The sequence below is a fragment of the Cygnus olor genome, chromosome 1 (genome assembly GCF_009769625.2).
Source record: "Cygnus olor isolate bCygOlo1 chromosome 1, bCygOlo1.pri.v2, whole genome shotgun sequence".
NCBI lineage: Eukaryota > Metazoa > Chordata > Aves > Anseriformes > Anatidae > Cygnus > Cygnus olor.
The window spans coordinates 61,975,911-61,999,159 of NC_049169.1; the positions used below are offsets into that span (position 1 = coordinate 61,975,911).

A 23,249-nucleotide genomic window follows, 5' to 3' on the forward strand; every position below is an offset into this window, starting at 1 on the left:
ATAAGAAACTTTCTCTGAAGTGCAGGATGAAAGGCCAGTGTCTCCTTGACCAATTACTGATGGGATAGTGCTAGTTATTCGAATTTTTATGTTTCATGACTGTGACATATCTGGCTAGATTTGTCAAACATTTAAATATGTAAGAACGTCTCTCAGACACAAAAGATTTCCCATGCCCCAATGATTTTTTCAGAAAGAGAGGTCCAATACCTTGGATTTCCTCTGCCCCGCTGTGCCACATGCAGACCATGGTAAATGAGCACAATACCAAAAGGAAAACATGACAGATGTGCTGTAGCACAAGCTGATTTAAGCCTAGGTGCTTCTCAGCCCACTTCAAGCATAACTGAGGAAGCATTTCAAATTAGTCTTTGATCTGAAATCTATCTAAGCACAAAATGAGCTAATCCACGACAGAGCTGAAAATTTCTCTCTGAACTGTCTGCCTTTTACAGTGTTTATGCACACTTCTACTGGCATATTTTTCTTGGAGTAGGGATCCAAGAATCAGTATTAGGACTTTTATTTTCATTAACAACCGGTACTCAACTGTGTGCCTATTCAACATGTTAAACATTTATAAGTTGATTTATAAGCCAGTATTGCTTTGGGGTGTACAGCGTGTTAAAATCCAACCATAGAATAATCTATCTCAATGGCATCACTTTCTTTCAGCTGTTTTTCCCTATTACGAGGCACCTTTCTAGTGCTGGTTTACTGATGGTGTGATGTGTTGGCCATTACCGAGAAAAGACACTTTCTCTGTTGTGTTGGATCTTTTACATTAACTTCCCATTTGGTTCTTCCTGGCCTTTGTTTTTTTCTTCTTTAATCTTCAGTACTTTTTTTTTCTTTTCTTTCTTTTTTTTTTTTTCCCTACTGTTTCTGTGTTTTTCTTTCCCATCATCCTTGTCTTCCTTTTCAAATGTCTCTTTCTCCTTGTCCATGATCTTCTGGTTGCATTGTGAACAGGTTCTTGCATTGTGCTCCTCTCTTTGGTTTCTCAATGTTCAGTGTTCAGCACCTGCTTCCCGTGTTAGTTGTAAGCAGTAGTTTCAGCATCTGTAGTGTAGTAACAGAGTTGCTACCAGAATTAGCATCTTATGTGAGTGTCACTTCCATTAATCCCTGACAGGACAACGCATTGTGCTGTATTGAGGAGAGGGTGAGGATAAAGCACCATCTGTCTGGGACTGGGCATCTATTGAACAATTGTAACAGTGCACAATGCTTCTTGTTGTGGACACATGTTAAAGGCACCTTTATCAGCTACAAAACAGAACCACTTTAATTGCCACAGAAAGGGAAACAGTGCTAATAGAAAATCCCAAGCCTCAAAAGCAAACAAACAAAATCTCTTAAAGATTTTGAGAAGGTTTTTGTCTTTGTCTTTGGTACAGGTATTTAGGAAATGAGCATTTAAAGAATGAAATTCATCTACTTTCTTTTTAAAACAAAACACCAAAACACAAAAAGACCAGATAGAAAAGCTAACCCCAAATTCCCTAATTGTCTGACAAAATGGAACTAAGTAAAATTCAAAGCATAGTAGTTTAGAGAGGAGCTTAGGGTGGAAGCCCACGAAACTGAGCTTTTTGCCTTTTCTTCTATCAGATGAGCTTTATGTTGCATCAGCATAATTTCTAGCAAGCTCTGCTATGTTAAACTTAATATCTTTTTACTGCATTAGATTCCAAATTCATGAGGGAGTAGGGCACAAGTGAGAAATTAAGGCAAGAGGCAAATATATTCAAAGGAGATATTTTGGAGACAGTCGGTTATTACATTGTCATAATATGACACAATGGGTGAAGATGAAGAGTGATTTTCTTCTTGAAAAAAAAATGGAGACACCCAAAGATCTCTCAGATTCTGTCAGGGAATGCTTTTATGATAGTAATCCAGTCTGGATATCTTATCCTTAGGAGGCGTTTCTGCATAGCCAGGGGTACATTAGAAGTGAAAGGGGGGGGGTGTGTGTTAAATGGTGACCTTCAAATTAACATTTTTAAAGGAATTTTCCACAGGGATTGCTTGGCATAATTTCAGACTGGAAGCTTGGGGTGGGAGATACAAGTCTGTCTCTGGATGCCCCTCTGGGTGAAGAGAGCTGCTGTATGAATTATAAGGAAGGGAGTGATCAAGTGTGTTTGTAGAAGGTGGTGGCATCTCCATTCCATACAGCAAAATGCTTTGCTGACCAATATGAACTTCTCCCTTTGAGGCAGGATGTGCTGTGCATTATGGTGTGTACTCCAGTACTGTCTGCCCCATTAAGAAGTCTGAACCTGTGGAAAAAGGAGAAGACTCTGGGAGTCTCAGAAAAGAACATGAGCTGAGAACACTTGCTGGCACATGGGGATTTCCCTTTCTCCCTGGAAGCCTTAGGAAGCTGGCCTTCACACCGTCAATATCCTTTCTTATTTTTGGAGTTACTGACCACTAATTTTGCTAGTCATAGTCTGCAAAAGAACAGTCTTTCCAGGAGTTTTTTGTGTTTTTTATTTTTTAAATATCCTGCTATCCTGAATAAAAGGAAGAGCAGATAACTCCAGAGGAACCTAAACCTCTCAGTGCTGGTAGAATCATCAAAAAAAAAAAAAAAAAAGGCACCTCTCTTTTATACACCATATTCCATCAAAAGAGAGTGATGGTTTTGCACAGCTCCAACTGAGAAGCTATATTCTTCAGAGTGATGTTGCAGCCATTTACCTAGCAACATATTAAGATGTCTTGGAATGCTTTCACTGAGCAAATCAGACAGTGCTGGGGGGGGGGGAGGGTGGGTCCTGACTGCAGGTATTTATTTTGATTAATTAGCCACTTTGGGAAGAAAGCCCTCCTGGACAGTGTTTTGAAAGTCTGTCTGTGGCCAGCTGAGCCAACAGTTGTGTGGGGATCTGCTCTGAATTTGTTCATTCACTTCTCAGCTCAGCAGAGGGTGGGATCGATGTAGAGCCATGTCACCTAGAGCAAGAGAAAGTGTTCTGTCAAACCACTCCTCTAGGAATGAGGGAGATCCTCTTAGTCTGAAATCTTTAAAAGGTGCCCACACCCCAGCTCCTGTTATATCTAAGCAGGCTGAGGGATCAGTAGGCAGCAGGAGGGAGAGGTTTGGCAGATGTAGGCATCTGAATGACTAGTAGAGGAAAACTGGGAAATGTTTCTTTCCAGATGGCCGCTGTCTTTATTCCTTTCCTCTTAGAAGGAAGTAGGAGCAATGAAAGTGTTGTCTGGATCAGGGCACCTGTTTTCAAGCAGAAGCCCTGGGTAACCTTGCAATGTACTTCACTCCTGGTTTTTGTTTCTGGTGGAGGCAGTGATGCTGTTTGTGGTTGGATAACCGTATTAATGTAAAAGAGGAAAACAATTCCCTCCACCCACCCAAGACCTCCTCCAGCAAATAAATGCTTGAATTGACTTTCAGATTATTAGTCCTATTATGAAGACCTATTTGCTGAAGATGAGTTACTTAGATATTCCTAGGCAAAGGCACTTCAGCCAGCCTTGCAGGGGCAAAAACCTGAAGGGATTGCAATGGGAGTGCCTGTGATAGGAATGGTCCACCAAGTTAGGGAAGGGGGAGAGATAGCATGGATAGCATGACCCACACTGTTCCTTTTTTGTTACCCTTTCTTATTTTTAAATAAAAAAATAAATCACTGCTTAATCATTTTACCTAGAACTCCCTTCCTGCCAAAGTAATACAACTCTACTGATAAAGTGGCTGCATTAGTCAGCCAAAGTCTCCCTGCCCAGTGTTCTTGCTTGATCAGAGACATTTTCTTCCAACACATCACTCCTGAAAATGACAGTAATTGTTCCTGTCTTGGCTTAAAAATAAAAATGGTGGATGGGAAAAAGAAAAAAAAAAAAAGTCATGATGCCTGCCAGATGGTACTTAGTTTATCTGCAACTGCTCTTTGGTTTTTTGGACCATTTATAAAGGAAGTCCTTTTTCCTTATGGTCATCCTTTCCCTTTGTAAAACTGATTGAAATGGTCTTGCAGGAAAAGTTCAGCATTAGGGTTTGAATACTTCCATTCCTAACTTTCAATTGCACTCTTAGCTCAGCACCAATGCCACATAAACAATTCAGGGTGGACTCTAATTGGCATCAAATTACCTTTAAACAAGGCTGACAGTGCAAATGGGGCCTTAAAGACAGCTTGAGTGTAATTTACATCTGCTTGAAAGCCTCTTTATCCTTCCAGAGTTTTATGAAGGAACTTCTGTGTAAGTGAGAATTTGGCCTTTCTTTTCCTTCAGCAAGCCTGTGTGTGGTTATTTTTTTTCCCCTCTCTAAACAGTGTTTTGATACTGTGTGCTGTTTAAATCTAAAATTCTTAAAAGGAAAAAAAGGTTTTTAATGCATATTTATAACCACCTAAGTAATGGATGGTTTTTGCATGATTTTTTTTTTATTTCCAAACAGCTGCAGTTAAAACTGTGTCAGTTCTCTCCTTTGGCTTTGCACAGGATGTGGTACTTTTGTAGCTAAAGGACAACCCAAAATGTTTAGAAGGACTTTCTAACTCTTTGTGCAATCCTAGAAATAAATGTTATTGAAGTATGACTTATTCAGGTGTCCAGCATGCTTCAAAGGTGTCTCTTAAACCACAGGAGACAGTATGCTTATGCACACGTTTTTCCTTATGATGGATTAGCTGGAGATGCTGTGTGAAGGCCTTCATAATATTCCCCTTGCTGAATAGTTGTCAGACTTCTGTCTGGCTGCTGTTCAGCTGATGTGCTTTTGAGCTTTTGGTTGCAGCAGGTTGCTGCATTGTGTTTTCTTGGTCTCTTGGGAAGATTTTGAACTCTCGGGCTCTTTATCTGGTTTTCTTTCACGGAAATAGTGCCTCACAGCACTGCTCTCGTGAGCTACCTAGACCAGCGCTGAAACTCTCAGATTCTCTAAGAAGCCTAAGCCTTTCCCAAAGCTGAAATCCTGTGGGGAAATCTTGTTTACCATCAGTTTCTTTTGGGTACTGTATAGTGGCAGCAAACAGATACGTTTTGTAAAGTTTCAAAATCAATCAATCTTTGCTGTAGTCAGCATGAGAAACACTGTGTCCTAGGCAAGAAATCACTAAATTCTATATATTTTTCCTGTCTTATTTCCATCATGGTTTTTAAACAGTCTTTAGGCTGAGGTATAACTCCTCTAGGAAGTCAAGAAACCTTTGCCTCTTCCCAATTCCCATGCCACACGGCTCCTTCGGTAAGGAATAAACTTTTCAAAAGGGATAGTGAGAGGTTTTTTTTTTTTTTAGTTATTATTATTTTTAGCTATAAATACCTTTAAAAGCTGATGTCTCTTTGGGCTTACAGGCAATCAAATTCCCTGCCAAAATATCCCGTTTGGTTATAATGGAGCTTCTTTCTCAAGTATTGAAACGTGAGGCTGGTATGGTAACCATCTTTTTGCTCAGCATCAAAATTGTCAGCGTTCAAAAACGACAGAAAAATATTCTTCTGCTTGGTGCAAGATTTTTTTTTTCTGCTGCAATATATGAGCTTTAGTTCAATGTGAAGGTAAAAATCAGCATAAAAAGAAAACAAGATCAAGGTTATCGCCTGACAGATATACCCAAGAGTCTTGCTATGAAACACCATTACTCAGCTTTATGTTCAGGCAGATTCCTGTGGCAGATTTTACAGTGTGTTCTCATGAAAGTGGGCATTTTTTGCCTGAACACAGCTTTTCCTATATGCAGCGGTAAGAAAAAAAATATCATTCTGTTGTGCACCAGTGTAATAATAGGTTCCAATGTCACTGGGCATCCCTTACTAGGGCTTGGTGCAGGTTTTTGGCCCAGCTGATGAAAATTTTGTTGTAAGAATCAGACAGCTGCTTAATGCAAAGTCCTGTTTCAGTGAATATAGAAGTTATTTTCTTGTGCAGAAGTTCAAGCAAGTCTTTCTAGTGGACATTTTGCTTTGTTGTGGACATTTTTGTTTGCTAGTCTTTTGACTCTCATACCCATGTAGAGCTGTTTATTTCTGTGTTTTTTGTTTTTGTTTTTGTCTGTTTGTTTTTCTCAGCATCTAGGAAACCCCTCCACCAACAAGGCTTTTTTCCATTTACTTTTCTTTTTCGTTATCTCCAGTAGTTGCTTCCAGTACTTGCAGGTGCATAAAATACATGAAGAAACATTTAATTGCTCTTTCCACTCAGCTTAGCTTCAAAGAGAAATGTTTAAGCATCATCAGCTTTGGTAAGACTTGAGACTTTCTATAAATCAAAGACCTGCAAGCTTGCAGTCATTCCAACAAAGCATTATTAATTTTTTAATTTAATTTCTCCATTTTGTAGATAATTTGGCAAACATATTTTAAAGTTTTTTTTTTTTTTTTTTCTCCCTGTAACTTTAAAAGCAGATTAAATATTAGGATAAAGTAACTGGCTTGTAAAAGCCCAAATGCAGAGTTTTTCAACCTTTCTTTGCTGTGGATCCCTAAAAACTGTCTATGGGACTGGCAGACTCTTCAGATATGTCATGTGTATGCTCTGCTGTATAATTTAGATGCTTGGTTTTTATAGTTATCTTGGAAGGCAAGTAGTCCACAGACCACCTTCTGCCAGCCAGGGTTGAAGATTGTGGCTAGAGTAGAAAAAGGGTCAGTTCTGTACATTTCTAGGAAAGTTATGTTACTGTCACTTTTTTGTATTACATTTGATCTTTACTGGATTGTACAAAGCTGTTACAAGGAAATTGTTGTTTTATAGAGAAAACAACGTATTTCTGAATGATAATCTATATAGACTTCACACTCACTTGAGAGCTTAGCTTTTTGAGTGATTAAAATAGAAGGTATTATTGATTTCTATGAAACTAGTGTGAAGTTAAGAATAAGAGCTTGTTTTCTTATCATTTTTGTATTGCTGATCTTTAATAGCTCAGAAGAATCCAGCTGTGTAAAACACCCTTCTAGTCTGGGTCTGGTTTTAACTTCTCAATGTGTAAAACGGTAATTACTTTAAATTTCTGGTTCTACGAATTTCACATTTCACCTCTACAGTAATAAAGAGCTGGAAATGTTCTGGAAGCTAATGATAGGCCAAGTTAAGTTTAATAACTGTCAAGAAATTTGATGATGTCACCTTCTGCTGCAGTTTCTTTATCATTATAATCTCAGCAAGGTTTGAGTGAGGCAGTATTTGAGGAGGTGATCCTTAAGAGTTCCCTTGAGCAAATCTAGCAGGAAATGGTGTTGCACACTAAGATTCAAACTCAGGGGGATTGACAGAAAAGCCCTAACATCTAATATATTTATTAGCTGCCTCTAACCAGAAAGAAATACCCAGTACTGCAATGTGGATGGTGTATTAATTCCACGTTCTGTGTCATAGAATGAAATGGATAGTTGTAGGCACTGTCTGACTGAAGTTTCTGCAAGGTCCTGATCCCTTCAGATCATCAGCCATCTTATGTGTCTTTTGAAAGAGCTAAAGATTTTATCAGCCCTAACTTTGTTACATGTTGGAGTTATAGTAGGTAAATCCCAACAGAATTTCCCATGTGCTTAAATGCACGATTCCTTATTTATTATTATACACTGTTCAGATGCATGATTAGCCTCCTATTTTTTAACCCATTTTAAGATGTATTATCATAAATAATACTTTGCTCTCACACAGTGCATTTAATTCATATACCTCAAATTGGCAGCATTTTATTCATGGACGTGACAACTCCTTTGTGTGGTACTTATACATTAAAGCAGTTTTCAATAATTCTGCTCCCTCCAGTGACACGCCTTACACCCTCACTGAAGAATTCCCTGGAGGTGGTGATAGCTTCAAAGAAGCCACACGATTTTATCAGTATTCACTGGGGCTTAGTTTGTATAATTTCAGCAGTTGCAACTATGATCAGGGAAGGGTCAAATCAAGTGTGCAGTATGACTATTAAAATCTGGAAGATGGTTATGGTATCACAGTCTCACTAACAATTATTTATCTAACTTGCTAAATATCCTGAGCATTGCCTGGTACCAGGAGTATCATCCTCATTTTAAGGAGTACTTAAAAGGAGGATGCCCCACTTTGCCCATTCTTGGCTGTTTTTGCAGGTGATCAGGCATGTCTCCTGGGATAATGCACTCCTGAAGGATCCCCTCTCTGTCTTATTTCAGCTCTTAATTTAGGTACTGCAAGCTGGGAGGTCATTTCCCATAAAACTTCTATTGTCTGTGGAGGGTGATGCACAACAGGAGCTATTGCAGGAGTTCCCAGTTGCTTTCCCTGAAGGATTACTTCTCTTCTGGCTATCCAGGCAGCTCTGTGAGACCAGCTTCCTCTAGGTATCTCAGAGCATCTGAAGTTACTTTGTTATCTTCCCAATGTTTAATGACTGGTTTTGCAGTGCTAAGTTGTAATGCTGCCAACACATACGCAGAACCAGGGAGCAACTGTGGCTTGGTAGGTTAATTCTATGAATAGGAAACAAAAATGTTTACTACAACTCTGTGACCTTAAAATTTATTTTTAGAATAGGAAATAAAAATAGCTGTTTCCAATAGAAACAGTGTGTGCTAACATGGAAATAGCATGAATGAGACATACCACAGGAAATGTATTATTATGTGGATGTGCTGGTAGGTGATTTTTGTTTCTCAAGTTGCACTAGTTTGCAGAATTACCAGAATTCAATTAGTAGCCTTTTTAACCTGGCTTTTTTTTTTTTCCTGTTAGTGCATTATTCACTTGTAACGGTTCAATATTTAATTTATGAGTCAAATGTATGTTTTGTTATGTTTTTATTTTTAATGCAGCACCTTTTGTAAGTTGGCCCAGAGAGGTGGTTAGAACCAGGTGTCAAAATTCACCCCAAGTTGCTGCTCTCTAGCAGCTGTTACCCACATAATCTGAATTTCTGTCTGTCCATATCCTATCAGGTAAGGTGTCTCTGTCAAGATCCATCACCCCAGTCAGTGATTTACATTTGCTGGCTGTTTCAGCAGAGTGGTTGGTGAAGCTGCAGAGATGGGATAGAGGCTATCTGTAGGGGTGTACTGATACAGAGGGTTGAACTTTGCTGAGAAGGCAGCCCAGGGTGTCTAGCACTGCGACAGGTTGAGTGATTCCTAGTTATATGGACAGAACACTGCAGTCTCCAGTCTTGTCAAGCTGACACATTTCATCAGCAATAAATCTGCTTGCTAAATAAATGAAAAAGTTAATAAAACATTTCTATTAGTCATGACAAACGCTTGTCTCAGGAAAAGCAGAGAAAAAAAAAAAGACTTGATTTAAATATTTATTAAATCAAGTAATTTTTGAGGCTTTCTTAAGACCTGAAGGTACGTTATGATATAAAACAATTGCATAATTCATGTTATATATTACACGAGTGGTGCAGTGTTGCTCAGAAGAAATAAAACCATTCTTATTTTAATGTTTCTAATTTTAATGTAGCCTGGCATTGCATGTTAACAATGTTTTTGTTCAATTTCTCATTCATCTCTCTTGTCAATACCATCTGCTTGCTTGTTTTAACCACTTCTTTTACAATCAGATGATTTTTGCTATCTTCACCCTCCTCCTGAATATGCCCAGCAGTCCCATCTGAATTTATTGGGGTTAGTGTTCTGATAAACCTTTCCCCATTTCTAGTTCAATAGCTTCCGAGTCTTCCAGTGTTGTGGCTTATTTCACAGTAGTCTAATCTACTTGTTATGCCTGTTGGTTTTGTTGATCTGTAATGTATTCATTTATGCAATAGGCTCTACTCTAACAAAGCACTTAAAATTAAGTTTGAAGGTAGGCTTGGTGACAAGAATGTGATTAGCTCAAAGCTAAGTACCTGCCTAAATGCTTTGCTGGATTGGATGCTTAGAAAATATAGGAAAAGATTGGTTTCATTTTGTTGCATGTGTTTTAGAGCTGTTTTATCCTAATATCACCAGACCAACCTCTGGTTACGAGTACTCAATGTAGAAGATTATTAGGCTTTTGTTTTGACTTCATAATTTTCTAGATCTCGTTCCTGTCTTTTCTGAGCTCTAACCTTAACTAGCAGCTCTGGTTTGCATGAAAAAGTGCATCTTTGTCTCTTAACAAGTAATTTCAGGGCAACTGTGTCTTAAAATACTGGATATAGATGGCAATGAAAAGCTTATGTCACCAATTCATTTGACTTCTACACGTGTGAGGAGAGCAGAATAATTATACAATCCTAGACTGCAGCAGCCCACCCAATAACAGTATCTCTGAGATCCGATCTGTGTTTAAGGTGGAAAAAGATGAAATGAATGGTGCAAGGGCCACATTCTGCTCTTGTATTAATTTGTGCAGAGCCAGTATTAGAAATGCTGGGAAGGAAAAAAAAAAGAAAAAAAAAAAAAAAAGCTGTATCCCACTGAAAATGAAATCTGAGGAAAAATGTTTATGTATTTTTCCAGTTCATTATCTTACCTGCTGGTGTTTGTGTTTTTCCATTCCTAAAAGCAGTGTGCCCTAGCCCCCAACAGATGCCAGGGGATTTACAGGACTTAGTTTAACTTATGATCACTGTAAAACAGCCCAAAATCCAATGTTACAAGAATTACCTGTGATTGCAGCTCCTGGTTTCCTGAATCAGAAATTAGCTGGACTGGGTTTTTTCTTTTCCCATTGCTGTGAGACCAGGGCATTAGGCATTGCTGAGACCACTGAAAGCCACACACAACTCCAGGTGTTTTCAAAGAAAGGGACATTTGTTGAGTCGTCTTTGCATACCCTTATTCTTCTGTAGTGTTTAGCTTGGATGTATTGTCACTTCTGGAGCTGTAACAAGCTCCTCATGAAATTCACACTGTGCAGTTCCTGTGTGTTATTTTTCAGGGGCAAGTCTATACCATGGCTTTCTTTCCCCCTTGTTCCTCCCTACTTGAGTTTTTGGCACCTTTATCAAGGATGATACTTGAGCAAATGCTTCACTTGATTGCGCTGCCTAGACTTGAGGGTAGAAATGGAGTTAGGCACACTTGAAAAGTTATGAACTGAGGCAAATGTTTAAAGCTTTCTTTGCATCTTCTTCTTTGCATCAGCAAACCAAATAACTGCTTTCCCAGAAAGACTAGTCATAATTGTTTTTACTATAAATATTATGACAGCAAGAAGGAGAAAAAAGGTGGTTACTTGCTTTCTACCAGTAGCGTTACTATCTGAGTGCAGCCTATACCCAGAGCAATACAGAGGCCCAGGCTCTTGCCCAACTTATTTCTCCTGGACTTGGGACAAACAGGTGTTGGCAGTGAGTAGACCTGGGCTCTATTCACAGCTCTGCCCTGCCTTGCTGTGAGCCCTTGTTTCCTTTTCCTCGCTTTGTCTTTCTTTCCTTCTGCGTCCCTTTACATGACAAAGGGTGGGGACTGACTCCTGTTCTGTGTTTGACCCTGCCTACCTAACTGGTGGGACTTGCTGTGAGGTGGCACATCAACATGTTCTTGTAATACAAATAAATATTAAGAAAGCTCTATTTTGCCCCTCAGTCATCTGTGACTTGGGACTCTGTATTTGACACTGACTGACCACTTCACCATCACTATGAATGGACTTTCAGGTTCCTCGTGTTTGACATGGATGTCCTCAATTAAGGCTCATGTGCCAGGGTCGCAGGCCCACCCTGTGAACACTTGAAAATTCCCTAAAGTGCTTCAAGGCAATAATTCAGACAGAAGCATGAAGTTCCAGGGCAGCATTGGAAACACTGCCTTGATATCCATATAGCATTGAGCAACATGGGCAATCTTCCTGCCTTCCCCACGTGTCAGTCCACGGTCCTCTTCAATTTTGGTAGTATATGAGTGCACAAGTGGATTGAGGCATTTGTCTTAATCCAGACATACTGTGAGGTATGTTCTCAGCTGTGAAGCTATATGCAGAATACTTTCTGCCTAACGTTAGTTTTCTGTTTGTCTTTTACAGCACTTTTACAGGCAGTCATAGCTGGTGATCTGCTGAAGGTAAGCACAGAGCACTGAGTGTCCATGTTTTCACAGCTATTTGCAGGTCTGATATACTGTAAATTATGTCACACCTCTGCTCAGAACATAAATAGACTGCTGTAGGGACTGCTGGCAAATGCCATTTTACAGCCTTTCCAGGAAACCTCAAATATTGGGGGAACACATCAGTCAGGTGAGGTGTGAAATTTGAGTGAATAGGATCTGGTGTTAGGCAGCACCTTTCAGCCTAGGATCCATAGTGCACTGTATGGAGCAATGTGTCAGTTACTAACAGGGAAATTACTCTACTAGCAGAGGCAGCACTGAACCGGGTAGATCTGGTGCAGCCTTACACGGTAAATGATATTTTAGTGTAGTGATATGGGTGGCCAAGTCACTAGAGTTGTTAGAGACATCTTAACTTCTTCCTACATAGTGACAGGATCAGGTAGAGTGAAACTCGGTTTAGTGTCTTATGGTCTGATGGACATCTCAAAATGGATAGTATCTTGGTATTGTCAGTTTTTGGTACCCTGCTTTGGGAGGAAAAGGTACCCGTGTTAAAAAGTTTTGTTCCCAAAGTCTGACATTTATTCAGGCCGTGTTTTTCAGTAGCCAAGTCAGGGTTTGCAAACATGCTCCAGAATTTGGATGAAGGCTGTGATTAATGATTGCAATATTATCTGGGAAAAGCCAGCTTGGAGCCGTTTGTAAAAATGACAGCGCTGTTAGTCCAACTCTTTGCCTGCAGGTGCACCCTCCATACCTCCTCCTTGGCTGTGGTGGCTGCAGAACCTAGGCAGCATTCCTCAAACAAGCAGTCATAAAAATATTGTCCAGTTTCTGCTTCTTGGAAGTCCCCACAGAGTCTGCAGCAATTCTGAGAGCTAACCAGTGGGTGTTCCATGTCCCTTCTTACCCTGGATAGTGTTTCCCCCCCCAGAGGGCCCTGGACAAGGTAGAGTGTGTGAGAAGGGAGATCTGGGGCAGCTCAACTCCAGCTCCCTGTGGATTTCTGAGTTTTCTGGTTTATTCAGAAAGCGTTTGCCTTGGGTATGCCTCCCTTAGTGAGGAAAAATTGGAATTTTCAGCAGATGAACCAACATTTCCTATCAAATATGTATATTTTTAAATATCCCAACAACTTCACTGAACATGGGTTTGTAAGCATTGCTAGCAAGCAGTAACTCACTGCTTGTAGAGCAGCAATGCCTCATTATTCAGGAAATATGACCTGGTCTTATTAACCCATATAGTTGTCAATACTTCCAGTTTCAGATATGTTTCACTGAGGTCTAAAAGCTGACTTGAAAGTAATATTATATTTCATCGCATTGCATTGCATTGTTGTACTGATTTCCTACAAGAATTAATAAATGATTTGCCTGCATATTTGTTTTTCTGCTTTTCCTTCCTTATCATATTTTTCTCTGTGTGTGCATTTTTTTGTTTGTTTATTTGTTTTTTCAAGTTCATAGAATGCTGTAAAAAAGGAGCCAATTTGTTAATCCAAGGACCCGACCATGGCTCCTTGCTGCACCACGCTGCCAAGACTGGGCACGGCGAGATTGTGAAATATATCCTGGAGCATGGTGAGTCACAGTGGGCAAACCCACAGAGAGCTGTACTTCAGCCAAGTGTCAGTAGGTAAAATTGCACAGCACAGCATGGCTGGGAGTGCCCGCACTCCTTGTGGTCACCCTCAGCCAAATGCCCATCTGCAGCACGTGTGAGCAAGAGGCTTGGAATGTATCAGCAATGGCAGCGACGACTCCAGATAAAGGGAAACTAAAGTAATTATGCTTTTTGAGGAGAATAGGTATTTGCACAGTTGCATCAGTTGTAAGGCTGTGAAGACCCAGTGTGATGCTCTAGCTTGATGTCTGGCATGGGACTCCTCTGAACTAATTTGTTTTTCAGTTACAGCATCTGTTGTAGAAAGCATCTAATCTCTATTAAAACATTTACAGCGATGGAGAGCCCCTGCTATCATTGATATTATTTCAGTATTTAATAATACTCTGCTTAGGAAACCGTGCACTTGACTAAATTTGCCTTGTTTCCTCTCCAACCTTCCAATATTATGTCTCGGTTAAATTCAAGATTCATAACAAAAATTATGATCTCTATTTTAAGTATATATATTTGTAGTCTATGATCTTGCCATGTTCCTTTTTTCCTTTGGACTCTTTATTTTTGTCAGTAATGGGATTGCAGGCATGCTTACAAGGGCTATACAACAGTTTGTGTGTGTACATATGTTTGAGGCAGTAGTACACCCAGTAGAGTCTCTGCCTGGTGGAACTGCAGTAATCTTGTTCAGTGGTTGCTGGAGAATGATACAGATACAGACAATAACAGTGTTACTGCTCTGAATGCAGAGCTACAGTCCAGTGATCATCCTCTTGTTCTGCAGGATATGATTTTGAGTCCTTTAAACATTCTTGTAAGTATTCTCTGATCCCTCTCCAAAATATCAATGGCTATTTTGACTTTTGGGTGTCAGAATCAGATATATTAATTCATCAGAAGTCTTAGCACTAAACACAGAGACTGTCTCTGACAAATGGAATGTGTTAGCTAATGCTTGAAAGTTACTGCAGAAACTGTACAGAGAGGAGAAAAAAACACTTCTCATAGTAAAGGAAGAGGCAATAATCCATCTGTTAATGTTTGTTTTAATTGGGGTGGGATTTAGCTTCAGTTTGACTCCTAACATTTAGGTGTTTACATACAGGTGTCATGTAGTCTATAGGTCTAAGTTCCCGTACTGTCAAGAGAGATCTAGTTCATTTGTCCTTGTATGATAGAGGTACTAGCGAAGACCTATCTTCTTTCAGTGTCAGATGGAAGTGAGAAGAGCTTCTTTAATAGAGCACTCTTCTAGTCTGAGTAGCTAAAGGGAGATCCTAGGCAAAGTAGACACTGGAGTCCAGCAAGTGACCCAGATTACAGATGTGTGCTTCATTCATTTAGCTAAACATAACAGTCTAATGTAATTTGCCCCTGAACATCCAGGACATCTGCATGGGTCTACAAGGTAACATACAAGGCCTGTCGAAGGCCCATATCCTTCTGGACTGGTAGCTGGAGGCCAGGAAAGCATCCCTGTCATTGCAAATGCAAACCGAGGCTTGCCGTTCAAGAGATCAAATGGCACAAAACAACAACAACAACAACAAAGTGTGTGCAACTGAACTATGCCCCAGATATTTGGCTGAGGGGGATCTGAATTGCCCTTTTTTATGTGTAGATACCTCCATAAGAGTAGATATGTGTAGTTGGCCTTATATCTAAATACTAGCTGTTTTTCTCGAAAGTTGTAAGAAGTATTAGTATTACTAACTAGTATTACTAACTCTACCTCTTAACTCCTCTGGATTATCCCATTAGTTACAGTTCATATATGTGCCTCTAAGTTCAGTAAATAGGTGTAATTACACATACATTGTTTTACTGTTTCTGGTTTCTTCTCTCAGTGCACACGACCTGTGCCACTTCACTGTCACGGATGCCTCTCCGGGATTTTTTTTAGGTTCACATGCCTTAGTTTACAAACTGACCCAGTTACCATTCCTTTGGTGAAGGTTTAGAATGAGATCATTTAAGCTGGTAAGGATGTGAGTAGGATATCTATGGGAATTTTTGAAGTGAATAGAGAAATGTAAGGGATTTCATACTGCTAGACAAAGACAGACCAGAAGGTTGAGCAAATGTCAGCTCAGTTCCTCTCTCCCCCCTCTATCCCCAGGGATGGCAGGAAGCTTTTGCAGCTTTCCAGACATATGTCTTCTGGGTTTCTCCAAATGCATTGTTTGTTTAACATTCTCTAGGGATCAGAGAGTGCATGGGACAATACTCTAATAGAGAGGCCTTCTCTCTTCTCCTACCAAGCAATTAATGAAACTCATTTCTACCCTGGGTACTTCTCAGTCACAAATGAGCTCTCTTGCTGAATCATCATCATCATATCCTTGTTTTTCTGTTGCGTTCTCTGGCACCTGGCATCTTCTCAACATTAATTAGTGTACGAGACTCAATCCAACGCTACTAATATCCGAGTCTTTCCCGTTATCTAGCTTCTCATTTCTGCTGATACCCACCCCTGATAAAAATGGATCTTACTCTTGCTCTGGCAATTACCTCCGCCCACTTGTACTTCCCCCATAGTTTGTCTGCTTTCCATACATGGTTGGAGATTATTAACATTAATGGGAGTTCCACAGCAAAATACCCTCCAGCACACAGCACAGAAAACCTATTATTAATCACAGGGAAAATCTTCTGAATATATTTTAAAGTAACAAAAACAGCAAGACAAAACCCACCATACCAAGAGTTTTAACTACCTAGTGTGAAGCTACTGGCATGAATCAAATGTGCTAAAGGCGTGGGAAATTCTCTCCCCTCCCTTCACCAACAAACACACCACATCCATAAGACTGGGTTTATGAAGGAGGAAAAATGGTGTTGTGATGTTGAGGCTGTCCTTTTTGGTGATGGCTTTACGCCTTCTGCAAACATGCAGGGGAATTAATACAAGAGGTTATTCTGTGATCTCGATCAGAATGATTTCAGATGTTAACGCGAGGAAAATAACCCTTCTCAAGTTAGAAAAAAGCAGAGATGAGTCACACAGACTGCTGTGCAGTGTTGCCAGATACTTATCAGAGGACTAGCACAAGCCTGGAATAGAAGCTGAAGCACTGATGTAGTAGGTGGTGGAATGACAGCTGCTTACTGCTGCAGGAATGGTCATGCTGGTTGCTGTTCCTGCAAAACAGTTTCTCTTTATCCTTTGTGTACAAAGGGCAGAAACACAGACCTAAATGTTGTTCAAGAGGGCCTTCATAAATCAGGGGTCCTTTGCTTGTATTGGGAAGGTCACCTTTTAAGACCTGTCTGTAGCTAGGCTAAGAAACACTTAGCAAGAAACTGAGGGCCAAACTCAGTAGGTATCAGAACCACATCTGCTTGTGGCTGCAGTCAGCAATTGTCTCACAACCCAATGCTTACACATTATAAAGGAGTTAACTATTTACTTGCTTAACACAATCAGAAGTAGGGAAGGCTTAAGAAGCTCAGTTAGAAAAACGATCTCCTAAATCAACATCTGTATTTGGAATCAAACTTGACTTGGAATCTTCATCTGCCAGCTCTGAACTATTTATAATTTATAACCATTATTAAAGACAAACAATCCAAGGTTTATCTTCTTCTTTTCTCTTCTTCTCTAGAGGCTCAAAAGACAAGCAAGAATTCTCTATTAGTTTTAAACAGAATAGAGGAAAGTTAATTACAGTTGCTTAGGATTTTGTGTTGGAAACTTCTAGTGGAATAGTCAGTCAGTAGAGCACCTCATCCTGAACATTTCTGTGACCTCAGATCTCAATGTCCTTGCTCCACTGGACAGCATCCTCCAGTAAGCAAGAAGATGGTTTTGTTACTTTTTTGTTATGATTGGAAAGCAAATTCTTCTGTGACAGAGATGTATGTCAGGGACAAAATTTGGATAGCCATCAGAAAGTAACACTGTAGGAGAGTGAGTATGCCTGACATTCACTACTATCTCTAGATTTTCAGAGTGTTTTATGGTGGGAGGACATTTGTGAGGGGCCTAAGTAGAAAACAGCTCCATTTTCCTAGAAGGCACAAGGTATAAAATAGTCTGTTTTACTTTCTAAATTTACCAAATTTGAGGTTAACATGGGTGAGAGACAGTTCAAATGGAAGCTATGATCCCATAATCAGACTACACTCCATGTTACAGTGGAAATTCAAAGCCAAAAGACACTAGTAGTACAAAACAGACACTATTAATCTTCACATCAGGTAAAAATGAGGAGTGCAGAGTTGGGGGAAGACCTGAAATAGTTCTGCCTTTTCATATTACTGCTATTTTAAAAATATTCCCTCTTCGACTGTAAGGAACCAAATACATTTTTGTCCCACAGATAAAAACCTTAATCAAATTATTGACCAAAGAGGTTTTTGACAGATAAACACACAGAAATGCTGCTAATGGAAGACATTGCTGTTTAAAGTAAATTCACTTCTTCCTTGGTTCTACAAAGGAGGGACTGACAGGACAAGGGACTGGCAGGGGTTAATAGCTGTGGGTCTCCTGGGGGTAGCTGTAACCACCTCCATTGGAGAAAGCAGGGTGTGCTGCAGGCCTGGAGGCCTTTTGTACCGCATGGTGCTGTATGTTTTGGAAATGCCTCAGAAATATGGTCATTTTGCCTCTCTTTTATGTTGTAGTGAGCTCAGCTAAAGGGCAGCTGCTTTTGAGCGTCTCCTTCCCTACCCTCCTCCCATCCCCAGCTTAGGCTGCTCTGCCTCCTGAGAAATTGGAGAGGGGCTTTGGTGGAGTGAAAGAGGGCAGAAGGAGAGAAGGAAAAAAGTTAATAATTCTACACAGACAGTCTATCGGAGATGTTAAGGAAAGAAAGTGATCTCAGCTGGGCTTCCCCTCAGTGCGTCATGCTTTTCAGCTCCTTTCATGCGAACTTCTCCCCCTGTGTCCGCATCCTGCCATTCTTTAGTCCCCAAGTCTCTCTCTTTCTCTCTCTTTTTTTTTTTTTCTCCCTCCACCTCTCCACACATTTCTATCTTTTGTTTTTATTTCCCCCCTGCTGTTTTCCTTGATAGAAATCTCACTCATGCATTTCCCTTCCGGATTTCTATGGGGTTATTTTGTGCTCTCTCTCTCTGCGCCTTGGTCCCCTTTTCTTTCTTTGCCTCTTGTCCTAGAGTAAAACAGCCGCCTCCCTGCTGGGTCAGGATGACAGTGCCGTTAGCTTTCCCAGTGCCAGCCCTTCCCACATCTGTGCAGCTTTTGTCCCAGGGCAGAGGGGGATTTGGAATGGTCGGTTGGCAGCGCCAGGGAGACTGATGTAAAAATGAGGTCCAAAAGAGAGGGGAAAGGAAATTAGGAGGAGGGCGTGAGATGGTTTAAGAGAAGCACAAGCGAAAATAAAATAAAGAAGTGCGGGGCACAGATCAGACTGTGTGTGAGTTGGAACCATCTAATTTCAGAGATAGAGCAGAGGGAATGAAATGAACGAATTCTGGATGTTGCTGCAAATTGAGTAACCCCAATATCTAGTCCTTAAGTATGTCTGGGACGGAACTGGGTTGCTCCCATGAGATGCTTTATTTGGAACAGTTTGCTGGAGAGCCCTCTTTTTACGTGGCACCTGCTTAGGTTTGTACTCATGGACTGCCCACTCAGTCCTCAGCACTCGGTTCCTCTGACCTAGTGTTGCTGTTTCTTCCTGTTCCTGACCAGTTTTCCTTTATCCTTGGTTCTCCATCTCACCAGACCTACTCTGCTCCAGCTCTTCTGTCCTCTCAGATCATGTTCTTCTAACTTATCTCCCTCTCTACTCCTAATGTTTTAACCCTTTTTTTCTGTTTTCCTCCACTTACCAGGGTAAGTACCTCTATGCCCAATGCAGCCAGTCCAGACACTGTGCTCCACCATTGCATCACAACCTTCATTGTCCCATCTATGAACAGACATAGACTATTATTAACTTAACACTGCAGGTCATTCTTCGTTACCCACCTCTGGGATGTGGTGGTGTAGTAAGCCATGGGGAATCACATTTATTTTTGAACAATGTGATTTTCTTTAGAATGCACTGTGTTTTAAAAAAGGAGAGAGACTAATGAGCTTGGAGAACTGCCATAGTAGGCATGCAGGTGCACTGTGCCCTGGGGACTAAGCATGCTAGTTTTTTTGACCACCTCTTTCGCAGAATGGTGGAATATGAAGGCAAGGAGCTATCTGCAGTTCCAGGAACCATGGCATCCAGCTCACCCGACAATACTGCCTGTATATGTTGTAAAAGGAGTGAGAGAGAGACAGACAGCGCTGATCCACTTCAACACATGTTCAGTGAAATAAGTGAAGAGAAGTTGTGTGTAGGCCTTTGTAAGTAAATAGTGTGAAATTCCTCAGTTTCAGGTGAGATTTGCTGTAAGCTTGAGGACCCTTGCATTTGAAAGTCAAAGTGTGATGAAGAGAAATATTCATGAACAGGAAGTAAAATTCCTATAAAGTTTCACTGTTCCCCTTGCTAACTGCCCCATACCATCTGGCGCTATGCTCCAGAGCAGTGGAGAGGAGAATAATAACACAGACTGCAAAGGGAAAAGTACTTCTTGTTTCAAATGCAATCCAGATCCTAGCTTTTCCATATCGTTGTGATTCAATGATGGAATTTACTGCTATAAACATCTGCCTGCAGTGAATATCAAGAACAAAAGGACATTAATGTAAATGAATTATTTTGTCCAACTTAACAAAAATCTTTTCTATTTTTCTTAATCTTACTTTCCTCATCATTGCTGACCAGTAGAGTACAGGATTTGCATATCAATATAAAGACCGCTGGGAATATTCCACCCTGATCTACATTCTGTATAGTGCTATTAAATGAAGTAGCACAGGGATGTCATTCACGACAGAATTTGGCTAATTTCAACTTCCTAATGACATTTTCCATCTAATACTAACAATAGATTTTAACTTGTTATATATCAGGGTTTCCAGTATATCAGCATTTTCAATGCGCTGTACTTATGTGAACCACTTAATTGAGCAAGGTGAAGAGTGAGAAAATAAAATCCATGAATATTCATTCCCAGTATAATTTAGAGGTTGCTCCTCTCTGACGCTGACACTCCAGCAGTGACTGTGCATTCAGAATTTTGCTAGTGCAAGGGCTTGTGCAAACATTACCTTGAAGTTTAGCATATTTGTGCTAATTGAGCTTTCAGTTGGTTTCTTTTACAGATTTGCACTGAATATTTTCTCCTGATAGTTGTGCTCCTAAAGTTATGCAAACAAATGCTAACGTGACATACTTGACTGTCTTTTGCAGGTCCATCTGAATTGCTGGACATGACAGACAGCGAAACGTAAGTACAATCTACCCTACCTCCTCACAATACATGTGTTACAGTAGCAGACCTCTCTCGTTTTTCATAATGGCACATCTCTTCAAAAACAAACAATCAATCATAACCCCCCCAAATGCAAAAAACAGCAGCAACACATGTGGCTTTCTGGCCTAAAACAAATGTTTCTTGAGCTCCAAAAAGGTTTTCCTCTCTATTGCTTCCCATTCCTCATTAGTCTTTCTAGAGAGATACAAGTCCTGCATTGTGCTTCAGTGTTTCCAGAATCTAGTAGCTGAGGGACCAACATGAAAGACTAATTCCAAAAGTCACGACGTAACTTTTCTTGCTCAATGCCTTTTCTTTAGTCCCTTTTTGGTTCATCCAGAATGCTCTGCCTTAGCTGTCCTAAATGGCCACAGCTTGTGCAAAGATTTCTCTCAAGTACTTAGAACCTCAGTCATCTCTGATATTATTTAAAAAGCCTTTACTTTCCAATTCCCAACTGTTCAATATCTTGTTGTATAATCACGATATCACAAAGAGTATGGGAGGGATCCATGAATAATCCTGGAAAGCATATGGAATATGTGGGAAACAAAACAGCCTTTCTCATAGGGGTTTAACCTATAATTCCCCATCTCACAGTTGTCCTTAGCTAATGAAGAATGCCAGTAAGGTTCTGCACAGGGTCTGTGGGCAATCCAGGGGTGATGGAGTCTAGATGGACTGCCTGCTTCTCCTCATGCAGTTGTAATAGCACAGACACTGAAATAAAGTTCAAGTGAAAGCTATGAGGGCTTCCCTTTACAAAGGTTCCTCTACTCCTAACTCTTGAAAAGGGAAGGTTCGAGCCGTATCTGCCAGCATGAATTTGTCTTTTGATCCTCAGTGTGAAATCAGGTAGCACCCCATTCTCTCATGCAGCAGAGGGAGATTCATTGCAATGTTGCCTATTAATATTTCAACTTGCCCTGTCAAGGATTGAGACAGAAATTCTTTTCTGGTCAGGTATGTGCAAGATCTGCCCTACTAAAGGCAATTCTTGTCATTTGTTATCTTAGGGGATATGTAACAGCTGTTCTTGTTTGACACTAGTCTTATGGACACCTCTTGCAGCCCATGCAAAGCATACCTCCTCTTCTTTCTAGTCAAAGCTGAATAGACTTTTTTAACCTTGATCGCACAGCCAGTCTCAGAATCCTGTTACATGTAGCTCCAGCCTGAGTTGAGGAGCTTTGCAATAAATCTGCACCCACTACAAAGCTTTCTATTTTGAATAGCATGTGTTCAAGCTTCACCAGTAGCTTACTAGTCCAACAGTAGAGAACAAAACCACAAAACTCCTCTCATATATCCATGAGAGCCAGGTGTCAGAACCGGGGCAGCAAAGGTAGCTGTCATGGCTTTGATGGGCATGATTTTTCTAGTATGCCTCCAAGAAAGAGACTCAGGTAAGAAATAGTAGGAAGAAAAAAATGCTGTTACAGTTTAGCCTACTGTGAAATAAGGTCTCTGATTTGCCTTTGCAGCAGTTAACAGAACTGCCGGTTGGATGGGAATGTGACGTTCAGCCCTCTGAATACAAAAAATCTGCATGTTTCTTTCCCACTCCTCAGAAGTTCTCCATCTGCAATTTGCACATTACAAGCTTTCTTACTGAATCAAAGGATGTAGATGCTAAGGGAGAGAGGGTACAAGTCCACCTCTGCCGGCAAAATGCAACTTTGCAGAAATACATCATCTATTCACCGCACTTCATACTTCATAAGCGTACATTGATGTGATGCATCTCACTGCTGGTTTCTGTACTTTGGTCTAGGGGTGAGACGGCGTTACATAAGGCGGCCTGCCAGCGCCATCGTGCCATCTGCCAGCTCCTGGTGGATGCGGGAGCCTCGCTGAGAAAGACAGACTCAAAGGTAACCCAGTCCAGTCGACCAGTTATAAAACACTGCAGCCAAGCGCGACTGATCAGCATCCGTCCCTGCTGTGTGCATGATTGAGGCTTCCTTGTGTGTGCCAAGAGCAGCTCTTTTTTACGCAAGCTATTTTTATTTAGAAATCTGTATTGATTGAAACAAGTACAAGAGACTTCAGTTCAGTCCCCAACATGGGTCATCTTCACTATAGAGAGAGCCTGGCCTCAAACTATTCAGTGTGTTGGGTGTGAATGAGGCATCTCCATGGCACAGCAGCATCCTTCTCCTGTGTGGTCAAAAGAGAGGCCTGTGGGCAGGGACCACCTGGGGGAGTCTTGGTTTTTGATTGCATAGTGTCTGTGAGGCTTGATTGTTGTGGCTGACTTGCTTTGTGAGGATGGCTAACCATCTTCTACTGCCCTCACTTGCCCCCGTGTTCATTAATGCGAAGCTAACCACAACCCTCTCTCCATGTAAGCTTAG

At 40.6% G+C, this 23,249-nt stretch overlaps 1 protein-coding gene across 1 annotated transcript in view; it reads left to right on the forward strand.

Annotated features, from left to right (window-relative positions):
- DGKI (diacylglycerol kinase iota) overlaps positions 1–23,249 on the forward strand; it is a 212,287-nt gene that overhangs the window by 184,413 nt on the left and 4,625 nt on the right. Inside the window, 4 exon segments of the mRNA XM_040561335.1 lie at positions 11,918–11,955; positions 13,409–13,529; positions 20,829–20,865; positions 22,667–22,766. Of these exon segments, the coding sequence (XP_040417269.1) occupies positions 11,918–11,955; positions 13,409–13,529; positions 20,829–20,865; positions 22,667–22,766 (296 nt within the window).